At 41.0% G+C, this 13,463-nt stretch overlaps 1 protein-coding gene across 4 annotated transcripts in view; it reads right to left on the reverse strand.

Annotated features, from left to right (window-relative positions):
• opa1 (OPA1 mitochondrial dynamin like GTPase) overlaps positions 1 to 12,588 on the reverse strand; it is a 32,503-nt gene extending 19,915 nt beyond the window's left edge. The window contains exons 1-21 of one of the 4 annotated variants that reach the window (XM_079350096.1): positions 12,366 to 12,588; positions 11,354 to 11,678; positions 10,939 to 11,035; positions 10,635 to 10,742; positions 9,694 to 9,747; positions 8,774 to 8,856; positions 7,048 to 7,215; positions 5,317 to 5,370; positions 4,796 to 4,900; positions 4,462 to 4,548; positions 4,017 to 4,130; positions 3,702 to 3,782; positions 3,536 to 3,610; positions 3,365 to 3,436; positions 3,178 to 3,277; positions 2,821 to 2,951; positions 1,653 to 1,725; positions 1,395 to 1,467; positions 1,194 to 1,309; positions 351 to 415; positions 138 to 214 (exon numbers count right to left, since the gene is read on the reverse strand). In XM_079350096.1, coding sequence (XP_079206222.1) covers positions 138 to 214; positions 351 to 415; positions 1,194 to 1,309; positions 1,395 to 1,467; positions 1,653 to 1,725; positions 2,821 to 2,951; positions 3,178 to 3,277; positions 3,365 to 3,436; positions 3,536 to 3,610; positions 3,702 to 3,782; positions 4,017 to 4,130; positions 4,462 to 4,548; positions 4,796 to 4,900; positions 5,317 to 5,370; positions 7,048 to 7,215; positions 8,774 to 8,856; positions 9,694 to 9,747; positions 10,635 to 10,742; positions 10,939 to 11,035; positions 11,354 to 11,678; positions 12,366 to 12,394 — 2,087 coding nt within the window. In that variant the 5' untranslated portion in view covers positions 12,395 to 12,588. The remainder of the gene's footprint in view (positions 1 to 137; positions 215 to 350; positions 416 to 1,193; positions 1,310 to 1,394; positions 1,468 to 1,652; positions 1,726 to 2,820; positions 2,952 to 3,177; positions 3,278 to 3,364; positions 3,437 to 3,535; positions 3,611 to 3,701; positions 3,783 to 4,016; positions 4,131 to 4,461; positions 4,549 to 4,795; positions 4,901 to 5,316; positions 5,371 to 7,047; positions 7,216 to 8,773; positions 8,857 to 9,693; positions 9,748 to 10,634; positions 10,743 to 10,938; positions 11,036 to 11,353; positions 11,679 to 12,365) is intronic. The other 3 variants (XM_079350097.1, XM_079350098.1, XM_079350099.1) reach the window with 3 other exon arrangements.
• Positions 12,589 to 13,463: the final 875 nt, after the last annotated feature.

Here is a 13,463-nt window from a genome sequence, read left to right on the forward strand (position 1 = left end):
TTACAACTTTACAGCGTTAATCAACACAAACTTATTCATCCACAGGGGGGCGCCAAAATATACCCAAACTGAAAATTCCTCTTGGGAGCGTTAACCAATAGAATAAAGCCTAAATTAGGAACTCAGAATTGACTTACCAGTGTTGGGGAGTCACTTGACTCAAACTGATTACTTCATCCAATATTTCATTTTTGGCTTTTTCATAGAGTTCATTCTGCAAAAAAGACAAACTTGTTACAAAATTTGTTTTCAAGAAAACACGATTCCCCCCCCCCCTTGTGTCGTTTTACGAGGTCTTGTTTTGGATTTGATAGAAATCCTTCATTTTCCAATGTATTCTTATCTCTCACCCTGTCCAGCTCTCTCAGTCGAGGGTAGTTGTTTTTCCATTCTGTCTCCAGATTGAAGCGAGAAGCTGGAGAGAGGAGAGAGGAGAGACAGCGACAACGTTTCAAATAAATGTCTTTGGATGTGCTGAAATAAATGCTCGTTCACATGCATGGAAGATCCTCATATCTCGCAAGTCTACATTTATTTATACCCTTTGATGTTATACTCCATCAAACAGTAATTCTACGTCATGGCCACGAACAAACCTATTGCCTTGGTATGATATAAAGTCAGCTTTCAGATGGCTAATGGAGCCTATCCTTTAATAAAAGTGGGTGAGGACACACTCACTGTCCTAACTGGTCTCTTGGGAGAAGAGGGGATGGTGCCAATTTCCCAATCTATATCAAAAGCCAGTTTTCATTCTCATACATGCACACAGAGAGGGATACAAGTGAGAGAGACGCACACACATTCAGCATGCTGTCCCTTTCCACAGCTCCCTATCCACAGTGGGGATTAGGCTAATTGCTGGTTTGTGGGGCCACATCGGCGCCAAGCATGGAGGATGGAGGCCAGCTGTATGCGATTTGATGGGATATGGATCAATACACAACACAATGGGCCAGTGGGAACTGCAGTTTCAAAGCCATAAATCTCCTGTACTGTTAGCAACGGGCTTGTGATTGTCTAGACTAATTGCAGTTGGGAGGCCGGATAGTGAAAAAGTGTGGGCAGGGTGGGCTGAGTAGAGCCAGTACAGGGAGGTAGGGGCGTCAGAAGATAAAGAGGATTAGCATCTGATCCCTGCACAGTTAATGAATAAAAACTCACCATATCCACTCACACAAGTGTGTTCATACCTTTGAAGACGTCGGCCTGCTGCTCGACAGACTCCCTCACCATCTTCCAGAAGCAGTCAGAAACAGCCAAACTCAAGTTCTTTGTGGTCACCTGGTGCGCTTTAAGCATGCCATCCCTTTTGCACAGACACGTTCAATGTCAAGTTTAGAGTATTTATCCAAGAGTAGGAATTCAATGTCAATGGATGGGGTGTTACTAACCTTAGTAATCTGGAGTTCTGGAAGAAGTCTTCCTCATAGTCTTTAATGGAGTCTATGCTTTCACTGCTGCTACCTGTACGAGTCGACCGCAGAGCAAGATATGAGTCAAGCACAATTTGGTTAACGTTGATTTGAAACAAAGTTGGAAAAGCCAAGAATCTGTGCCTGTTGTTTTAAAATCCTAGTAAGTGAGTTAAGGACTGATCATGACCTGAGTTCTAATTAAATCATGTGAATTGAAATGCAACATGATAATACCTCTTCCTGTCACTACAGCAAAGTATCCCAGGGCCTTCATGGGAAACAGCTTGCCTTCCACTATTTGCTGGATCTAAAAGAGAAAAAAAAAATGCAGAAGATGACTACAAAGTTACACTAGTCCACCTCAGAGTACAGACTGAGGGATTCACGCAGAAAAAAAAAAATCATCTCTTGACAGACGAGTCTTCCAATATGTAACAAGTGACCGAGGAGCTCCTCGCATGTGGCCCTTAAAAGGATGACTCAATCTACAGTATCAAACACACGCTTTCCTTTTAGCAGTCACCATTTCTAGGACAGAATATATTTGCTTCTTGGGTTTCTTTTAACGGAATAGTTGCTGAAAAAGATTCCAACAATCCAGTCAGTGTTTCCCTCTGTCATTCATTTGGAGTGGCGGCTAGATCTCCCACCACCCCGAAAGAAAGGCATGAAATACTTTACACAGTATGTAATTCATGTACACGCCATTTATTTCAGCAGATAATCTTTCTGTCTTTTATGTTATAGTTAACTCAATGACTCTCCAAAGCAAAAAAAAAACATTATTGAATTAAATACATAAGCTCACTTTGACCTTCAAACATGACAAGTCTGGAAAACGCTCCTCTACACAGAGCAGGACAACTCAAACACAGAACAGACGAGACCATAAGTTGTGGTTGGCTTGTTAAAATAACAGACAGAATACTACACGTTTCACACGCATGAACTGAGAGACCATAAATGTCATTAAAAATGTATAAAAAATAAATCACATCACACCACATTGATTGATAACTTTAATCCATGCGGTCTTCCCCGACAGTTTCTTGGTAAAGGAACCTCACGGTATAAAAGATGTGAGCAGCGCCCTCGTGTGGATCTGCTGACACTTCCCCAAGGTAGGAAAAAAAAAATCTGAATCTGTAACTGGTTTTAGATCGAGACTGAGGAAGGCTTTCCCACCATTTTTCACATCTTGATGCAACTTGCAATGAGGGATGATAATAATTACAATTGATTCCTACCAAATTTCAAATAGATATTCCAATCATATGTCGGCTATAGACACTGTTTTTTTTTGGTATGGCAGTGCACAAAGACCCTGTGGAGGATTTGATACAAGTGTCAATCCATTAACTGTAAAAGTGTAAATGTTTTTGTAAAGGTTTCGCTGTCTTACTCTGCTCGGGCTGGCCAGGTTCTTCTCTGCCAAGTCCACCTTTGTGAGGACAAAGATGGTTCTCTTCCCCTGGGGGTCCATCTGGCTGACCAAGTCTGTTACTATGCTGCGCTCTGCATCCACGCTGCCATCTGACGGGAAGCAACACAAGTCCCAGAAGATTAGAGTACAGTTTACAGAATAATGATGACTGTAAAGAAGAGGAAAAGAAGAGGAAAGGTGGACGAACACAACAATGGGACATAAGTAAACGGGTCTGTTCGTCTATGTTCTGAAGCTCCATCTCCATGCTCACAATGTCATATGCTGCCTTTCAGTGGGATTTCTGTGACTGCAGACAGCATGCTAGTTGCTCACCCTGAATGCAGAGGATGATTGCGTTTGGATTCTGCATGTAGGCCTTGCTGATGCTGAAAATAGTCTCCTTAGTATCTGCTGCCATGCCTGCAGTCACCGTCTAAAAAAAAAAAAAAAAAAAAAAAAAATCAAACATTAAAAACTTGTATTTTTTAGGTGAAATTTGGTCAAATGGTCAAATACTCACACTGATGACACCTGGTAAGTCGACAAGCACCATCCTCTGAATGCCGGGGCCTTTAACACTCAAGGATATTGTCTGACATGATAGAAATACGAATTTTATTATTCTTGCAAAAAAAAAAAGGAAAAAAAAGGAGCAGCTTTGTTATCAATGAGAATGGAAGCACCGTCTTACCTCAGTGCTCACTGTTTGTCCCTCCTTCACGCTCTTCCTCATCCTCAGCTCAATCTCGTGCCTAAGAGCAGCCAGCTGCACGGAGGAAGAGAGGACAGATATTATAATAAACAGACAACCATGAGTTGGGATTCAAATCCACTTATTCGTTCACTGAAAGACTTACGTCCTCCTCCTTGGAAAGATCAAACTCTCGGCCACTGTCCTTGAACATGGCCACGTGGTGGGGTCCCTCACTGAGTGTGACCTGAGGAGATCAGATCAAAGTGGTCAGAAGTTTAGATCAATTAAAGTAACCGTTTTTCTTCACATCTTCTACTTCTTTAAAATGGCAACTTTTAAAATAACCAACCTTAATTTGGATGGTAATGGGTGAAGAGAAATATGTCATGAGCATTTTAACAACAAAAAGACAATTTGTAAATCTGTGTTGTTTGAAAATAAAGATCATACAAACATCAGTCCATCTGGTCCCACATACCTTGACAGGAGAGCGTGTCATCATCTCTCCTGAGCCCCTGGGAAAGATCCGAGCCTGGGCTACCATTTCCAGCACACTTGTCTTTCCAGCACTCTGATCCCCAACCACAACCACCTGAAACAGAGAAAAAAAACATACAGATATAAAGACAGAGGAGGCTTAGGAGGGCAGCTGGACCAAAAGGCATGAGGAAAAAGTGGTGAAGGAAACATGCAAATAAGTGGCCAGGGTCCAAGAAATATAATAAACATTTAAAGATTTATGTGAGCTACCAGCTTACCAAGAAAAAAGAAAAAAAAGGTTTTCAACAAAATGATCAGCATGTTTATATCGCCCCAAAAACTATTCGTCCTACATGTTGTGCATGAGGAAAAAGCAAACGAATAAAGCCTCCCTTAAAGAGAAATCAATGACATGTAGAACAAAGTATGACTGCTCTCCTTACCCTGGGCAGGTGGTCCTGGGTGTTGTAGTTTGAATCATAGTCAGACAAGATGTCCAACACTTCGGAGTACAAGTCAATAAGGGATTTCTACAGGAGGGAGGAAAATAGGAAAACATATCAATGACATGCATCTTTACATTGCATTGAGTTTACAATGCTATTCAGAGTGACGACGCCAGTAAAGGGTTAACCAAAGGCGAAGCAGAATGAAGCAACAGCAAACAAACATCTCAAGGAACTTTAAAGAAAACCAGGAATCTTTAGTTTGGTTGAGCTTTTGGGAAATGTTGATTAATATATTAGTATGAATTGTGTGGTTCTATGTACAGCCTACCTTCACTTTTCTTTGGTGAATGCCCTTATCATCTTTTTGCAGCACCACTTTTCTTAACTCTTTATTCTCCTTCTCCAGTCTCTCCAGCATGCGCTGATATTTTAGCTGCGGGACGAACAATATGAAAAAAAACAAAAAAAACAACCACCAGTATCAACATCAGCATCATGTGAAACAATGTAAATGCCTCACATCTGGTAGATTTAGGACTGTAATAACGGCTGTGGTGGTCCATTGACAGGATGCTACACCTTTGAAGCTGAAGAGTAAAACACCGCTAACTATCCAACAGGTCTAACAAATTAAATAACACATTTACAATTTGAGGCCATTTCAATCCTTTAAGAGAGCTCATTCACCAACTCTAAAAGCACATATGCAGCATATAAGAAAACTGGATGGATGACCCGAACTCCATTTAGTTGGAATAACTCGTATGGCACAAATATTCCTCTGTGCAAACTGTACAATTTAGATGGTTAATTTAGATTTAATGGAAAATGAACCACGATCCACTGTACCTGTGTACGGAGCAGTTCTTCTTGAAGCTGGTCTATCTTTTCTCTGTCAGATGACTGTTTGTTACAGTGAAAGAAGTGAAAGAAGAACAGAAAGAAAATAGGTTACGCTTTCTTTCTTATCTGGAAAAAAGAAAAGAAAAGGACTCTTGCTGTGCGACTCCACAAGCATGAAATCCCATCAGCACCATGAAGGTTGATTGCGTGCACACTGTGTTACAGAGAGGAACAGTGTTGAGAGTCAAGTTAATGCAACAAGAGAGGGACACAAATCAGATGTCAGGCAGACATTACTCATCGGGTATGATTCATACTTCATCAAGCTATTGATTCACCAACAGGCACTAAATATAAATCACTAAATCATAGAGCAATTACAACCTGATTTCTTTAATGATTGAGCATATCAAATGTCACACTTGGAATATTGTCATCAAGACGACGGACAGGACAAAGAGCAGGAGACAGAACACAAGGACAGAAGGGATTTTTAAAGCAAAAGAAAGGGAATTTAAGAAACACACCAAACTATTTGACTAAAAACTATATCCAGGATACGAAACTTGCTTGAAATCCCACAGAGTGCATTCAAATGATTTGTTTTGAATTCCTCAGTTAAGATCATTCTGTAGGCATTAAAAAAAAAAAAACTTCTCCTAAGCTAAAGGTTTCTACCATCAGTCCAGTCAAGTTAGCTTCCAGAAGTGCAGCTCACACCATGCAGCGGATTGCCACTCCACTCCATGCAGCACATCAGAACATGAACGACTGCTGATGATGACCCAACCGTGTATGGGAGAGCTACGTTATTGTTCCTTTGGGGACTCCTATTGAAGCTCATTAGTCGCATGCATGCCTTCTTCGCAACCGATTGGCTGGCAGACTACGGGCTGATACATGGAGGCTCCAGTTGGTTTTTGAAGGGGACAGACTAAATCATGAACGTGCCAATTTGTCTGCACTAGTAGAAATACTGTAACTGGCTTAAAGGGTTAAAACACACATTTGAGCAGAGGACTGGATAAGAAACAACTGTAGCGTTCATGTGGCATAACAATGCAATTAATACTTGAGTTGAGAGAATTTATTTCTTCATTTAACACGGTACACGAAGAAATATCAATGTCCGCTATTTATCATCTTCAATTATGGTTTCTCTCGAATGGCACATTGTTTGTGTCAGGAACACGAGTATTCATGTTATGGTCACAGCACTGATTTGTCTATTAGGCTTGTTAATTATTTTTGCAGCTGTTCAATGTTAAAGCGTTCGCCAGCCTCTGCACATCAGACACTGACAAATACTACCGCTTCAGTTGGGACTTCGGACTCGTTTATTAAATCTTTTCTTTGAATATTCAAACCGCCAGCGAGAACAGAAGAGAAATTTAACATCAGCTGAAAAACTGGATTTTTTTTTTGTTGGCCCCTATTGGACTTTTAAACTTGCTGCAATAATGTGGGAATAAATATGTCAATCCATTGCAGCAGAGGTCCGAGAAGTGCTTGACAAGTGTGACACAGGACACTTCTGTATGCAACCAACTGCAGCGTGGTCAAGTTGCAACACACCTGAAAGGTTTACACTCGGGGTAAATGAAGCACTTCTTTTCAGCCTGGTGTTAAATTTATCTTTCTTGTTGTCGGGGCGAATACATTGAACTGCTCTTGTTGTACTTCTTCTCTGGAGGCGTTGGTGGGATAGGGCGAATCTAAGTGGGGTGGGACCTTCACCTTGCGCTTCTGTTGAAGGGGACTGGGGTTCGGAGGCGGAGGTGGAGGCGGACTGGGAGCAGGCTCTGGCGGTGGGGGACGCGCATTTTTGGCTTCTGCGGCCCGCCGGACCTCCTCCTCGTGCCGCTGGATCTGCTGTTGAATAAGAATGAGCTCGCCCAGCAGACCCTGCTGGGGTACGCCATAATGAGAGACAGGCAGGAGCGGCGAAAAAAAGACAACCAGCTTGATGGGCTGGTCAGTCATACAATGCTGCATCCAAACAAAGGGCGAAAACAGAGAAAAACAAGGCCTGCGGGTTCTCTGTCTCATGAATCTCAGAAGCGTCTCAGAATCACGACACAGTCAAAGCTCCAGTTAAAAAGACCTAAGGACTTTGGCTTTGATAATCTCGCCACCAACATCAGTGTGACCCAACAAAGTCAGTCTCTCTCATACACAAAGAGAAGATGCCAAACTTTGCCAGACTGAACGCAGAGGAGGTGACTAATACCACAATCAGCACCTCTCAGCAAGTGGCACCACTAACTCTTTCCTCACTGTCCCGCGTCCTCTGTAGATACATGACTGTACGTCCTATGGATGAGACGACGAGGCCACTGGCTTTTTATATTGACACTTTATAGTTTCAGAACTGTGAAAGAGTGAAAGCGAAACCTACTCTGTTAACATGTGCAACACAATGATGTTGGTCACTTCTGAACATAATAAATAAGATGATGATGATGATTATATAAGCAAAGCAAAGCGCTGGGATATTTGTTTATCAGGAAAAGCATCACAAAGCGTATGTTTAGCAGGTGGAAGATGTTTTGTTCAAGGTTCCCCAACATGACTTCATTCATTAGCGGTGATTTCGTTTTTTGGGGAGGTTTTTTTGCTTCTGAAAAAAGCAAATACAAAATCAGTTCAACGTAATCTGAAGAGCAACATCAACATTGTGTTTCATGTGCTCATGTTAGGGACCATGACTGCAGACAAAAAGCAGCGCAAAGGAGAGGAAAGCCACATGTATTTCTTAATGCTCTTTTTTTATATTGATGAGCCAACTTTTTTTTTTTTTTTTTCTTCAAACAATAACTCTCGACAGTTTTCCAAATAACACAGAGAAAAACATGGGTGTGAAGCAGAGGGACACTGAAAAGGCCACTTTGTGGAACATAACAAAATGAACAAGAAACAGAGAGGAGAACGTCAATGACACCCGGACACAGATGAAGAGTTCAGTCAGAAGTGAAATTAACTGTATAAACTATAAACTATCAGGCATCCATCTGTGTGAATGAGCGCTTTCCATTAAAACATGAAGCTGCTAAATGTTTGGAGGGTTTTTGTTCAAAGCTTAACTTCAGAGAAAGTTCACTGTGGTACCAGCTCAACTTACAGGAGGAAAACTAAAAGTGTATTATATTATCCTGTTTCTGCATGACAATAACAAAAGGAGCCATTGTTTCATTATATCATTAACAAATGGCCTCTAAAATCCTTATCTTGACTTTACTGCAGGCTGTCAGCCGAGTCGAGTCGAGACATGTTTCACATTCGGTTTAACATCCTGATTAAAAAGAGCAACATAAACTCATTGGTACGCTCCTTTGATTAGAGTTGCACTCAGTCCACTGGAGTTTGGTGAAAGCTAGCCAAGCTGCGTTCAGGAGGAGCTGAGTGAGAACAAGCGTAGGTAAAGTCAAAAGCTGAAAACTGTAAGCAGGTTATATGTACTTGCCTTTTTGTATTGCTTGTCGTTGCCATCTTGTGTGGCTGCTGCAGATGTGTCTGTGGCTTTAAGCGGAGGATCACCTGACGTTTCTATCCAAGGGAGACACAACAACACAAAATGAGCTTACTTTTGAAAAGGGTTTTTTTTGGCTATTGAGTGCTGATATCAAAGAAGCTTAGGGAGACTAAAATGCCCACAGTGTCAAGATGCCAGATAGAAATGTGAGACATGTCGGTCGCTAAGAGAAAAGGGACAAGAATAAGGGCTACGATTTCAAATGTTTGGAAAAATCCTGGCATATTTAAGCTATGGTGAATCCTCTTTATGAAATATACTTGCAGTAGTTTTTTCCCAAACATTTGAGAGCTAAAAGCAGACTGAGATCATCCCAAAGATTAGTGAATGTTAATGTCATTAGAGAAGGCAGTCAGGTCAGAGGAGAGAGAGGGTGGAAGTCAAAGGAGGTGAAAAAAAAAAAAACACCACACAGGTCGGAAAAAGGACAGCCAATGACAGCCAGGTTAAAAAAGAAAGAAAAAGGGTGACATTTTATCACACTTTAGAGTTTTTCAGACAAGGAAAGAACACTTCTTATCATAGTGTTTGTTTCTTTAACACTTCTCTGGTGAGAATATTAAGCTAGGTTCTCTGAAGGGAAGGGCAACGGATGCCAAATAAAGTCTATTCCTTTGAGCATCTTGAGTCAAAGCTGAAACATTTTCCTCATCATAAAGAGAGGTCATATACTTCACTGAACACATCAATTAATCTGTGTTTATTTCAAACAGAGCCATTACAGTCAGCACTGGTCTGCATAATGGAAGCCAATGTCCTGGGAAGATGCTGGGATCCTGGGAGGAGGGGGGCGGGGGTTAAACAGAGAGAGAAGAAGAGAGGGCAGCGCTACAGAGTGCAGGTTTACACACCTAACAACAGATGCAGACCAGAAGCTCCTTTGACTTCACTACCCAAACTCACACCTGTGAAGAACGTTGGAGGAGGAGAGGAGGGGAGGGGAGGATGAGAAAAGGCAGAACAACACAAGATAAAAAATAAAAAAAATAAAAAAAATCATATTCGACAGAAGCTGAGGGATGGTGGTCGAAGCAGGGACACAGCTAGATGAAGTGTATTTAAACAAAGCTGTTGCTGTGCCAGAGCTTCAGTGAGGCAGCCATTTAAGAAACTGTTAAAAAGCACAACCCGTACTGGGCTTCATCCGGAAGAAGCCCAACGTCTATTTGTTTCTATCTTTTTGCCACTAAACTATAATAACTTAATTGTTAATATTGCATAATGAAAACTGTCTTACTTCCCGGAGTAGGGATAAAAAAGAATAACTGAGTTAGGTCAGATTGGACTCAAAGAGCTGAATTTTAAAGCATGTTTTTAGAGGATCTTGGAGGTTAGTTCATTTTCTTTAGAACTCTTGAGATCGTTTAGCAGCAGAAAATCAATTACAAAACCTGCTGAACACAATCAAGAACGTTTATATTGACAGATGTGCTTTTTGTAGAGTATTTGAACAACCACAACCATAGTAAGAAGGTCTGATGCAGAAAAAGCAGAGCACTAAAGCATAACAGAGGAACTTTTCAGTACTCATATATATGTAATCTCTTTCTGCTGTGGCCAATTTAAGCAAAAGGAAACAACACTTTAAGGATAGCACAGTGACAGCCGCACTGATTAGATACATACAATTAAAAAAAAGACAGATCCAATGTAGAAATGAGCTACATGTCTGTTATTGTTACTTCTACAATTAATGTCGTCTTCATTTTAAAAACCAGACCCAAACAAAGAGTGATTTTATGTGGTTAGTATGCAGCAGCTGGAAGGCACAGTGCAGGTTGTGTTTACTCACCAGATGAAAGGAGGCTTTTGATGAAAGTGAAGTTCTCTCCTATCTTGTCGAGGTCAGGTAGCAGTTTGGCTATTTCCTCTATCTCTGGTAGAGCTTTGGCCAGTTTGTCTTTGGATGCAGAGACAATATGTTAATAGGACAAATGGTCCAATGTTTTACCTCATATTACAACACTGTTCAGCTTCGATGAAGTCGTAAATATGTATATGAGACTTTTCTAAACCAACCATCTTTCACATGTAAGACAAAGTCAGGTATTTTGTAGAACCCACATCAATCATGTCGCAAAAATCACAGCTCTTACCAAGATCAATTTGTTCACTCAGTTCCCAGACAAAATCTGGAATGACCCAGTTGTATTCACTAAAATCGGGCAGCATTTCCTTCCACTCATCATAGGTCTGGAGATAAAATGAGAGGGTAAAGGCAACGTCATGTTCTAGCCTTCTTAATAACAATCATTGTATAACCATGTATAGAGACAGGCTGGGTATAGCTCTCTCAGATTTGAAGAGAAATGTTTTGTTAAACCTTGTATGTAAGATCATTGTTCAGCACTTTATCATTAGTTGTTTGTTTATTGTTAATCTAAAGTGACTGCTTTGCAGTTCTTAAACTCTGTGACGGTGAGATAACAACAGACTTAACACTCGCAGTTAATGGCAAGAAATAGATGTGAATAATTGAGAAACTCTGTGTTGGAGACCCGTAATACCGACCTTTTTAGCCGTGTAGCCTCCTCCCACCGCAGAGCCCAGCAGAATGTATCGCAGCTTCAGCAAGCGGGCAGCGAGGCGGGCCACCCAGAAGTTGCGCTGCTGCTGATGGCCACGGCCCCCTGATCCCGGGGGAGGCTTAGGTGGTCGCATGGGCAACCGTGACATGGAAGTGAAATAACGGGCTGCAGTGCGATGAGGGGTTCTTTGAGGGTTTGTGTTGCTGGAGTATCGGTGGTGGATGGCACGGGACAGAGGGTGCAGCTTCTGCAGGGGTACTCGAAATCTCACCCCCATGTTGGTGGAGACCAGGTTCCTGCAGGCCATGCTGAGATGACAGGGTATTAAACGATACATGAGAAAACAAATTATCTTTGGTTTAGCTACAATTTGGAAGCACAAGACCTGCAACACAACGCATTTTAACTTAATTTTAAATTTGCCTTTGCAATTTTTGTGATGTTTGGATGAAATGTATTTTACTGAAATGGATGTACACCACTTTGGTCCGCCTTATCCGTTTTAAATGTGCTATATAAATAAAGTTGACTTGACAGAGACAAACCCAAACTATGTTTACGCTACATAGATACACTACTTAGAGGTTAATCTTTATTAAATCAACATTCAAACTCACTGTAAAGATCAATTGGTTTACCACAATATACTACAACATAGCGTTGACAGAGACTAAACTGTGATGAGGTAACAGCATCATGTTTGTTATCAGATTACACCTGAGCTGAATATCAGACTCACTGTGCCAGCTAGCTAAGCTAACAGGCTACGTCCAAATACACAGCAGCAGCAGCAGCATTTACCGCTTTGTAGATCATAATACATATAAGTTTAACTGTTTGGGAAGGTTCAGAATGAACGAAGACATTAATATATGTGTCTTATGATGAGTGAGAGCGCTAGTTTCATGAAGCAGGTCGCTATCCTCGCTGTCCTCAGCTGTCACAATGACCGGCTGTGTGCGGGGTTTTTTTTTCTTTTCACAATAAAAACTTACCAGGCAGCTTTACTCCCGACACGCAACATGGTGCTCTTAATCTACAACGAGTAAACGGAATATCTCTTTAAACTGTCTTTTCAGGCAAGGCTTAATTCATCTTTCCAAATTGTCCACATTTGCCTGCCTGTTTGTAGCAGCTAACTAGCTCGTTAGCTAACAAGGACACACAGTGACAGTCGACTTCCTGTTTGATGGTACTACCTTCAAATCAGCCCGGACAGAAAACACATCAGATAAGTACCTCCTACGTAACACTGCCCATCACCTCTGTGCTTTTAAACACTTTACCCAAAATATATGTGTTGTAACTCATCATGTGTGCAAGTCATTCTAAGTTTTTTATCATAATGTGTTGGAGGAAGCAGAGCCTACATTGTGTAAGGACACAACACTCACTAAAAGGCTGACAGAGGTGGAGCAGTGCAAAGGGCCCATGTGTCCAAAGTAGACAGTAGACTGGGTGCTGCCTATCAGATGGGACACTTTAATGGGCAATATAATACGACTAATATGACTTGATAAGGATGTAATTTGAATAAACAGGCGCAGCTTATGCTAGTAAAGTGCAAAGTGAAGTTAAGATTAAATCAATGACTGTTGATACTTTAGTGTGTTTTTATTGGCTGTCCTGTAAATGTCTGTGTAATGTTTTATGCTCTAGGGTGCAAGGCAAACTCCCCAAGGTGCAATAAAGGTTTAATTTATAGTTATATCATATGATAGAAATATTTAGATATATCTGCCACGTAGTTTGTGCTGTCATATTGGATGTCTGTGCAAATGTAACACTTGTTATAACATGATTTCAAATGTCTCATATAACTCACCCATGAAGATGGGAGGAAGAGAGATAGTGAAATAATTGTACTTCAGATGGACATTAACACCTGTAAGGTCCAACTAGACCAGACTGACTTGGTACACTGTCCTTATTTAGTCTACGCTTTTAGATTGGATACTTTCAAGTGTAATAATTACATTTTAAAAGCGTGAATTTAAGGGATGACACTAATCTGACCTTTGTGGCCCTCCATCACAATCCATTATGCACCGCTCAATTATTTATTATTTATTTTATCTAATACGTGATCCATA

Source organism: Symphodus melops, assembly GCF_947650265.1.
Source record: "Symphodus melops genome assembly, chromosome: 8".
NCBI classification, from domain to species: Eukaryota; Metazoa; Chordata; class Actinopteri; order Labriformes; family Labridae; genus Symphodus; species Symphodus melops.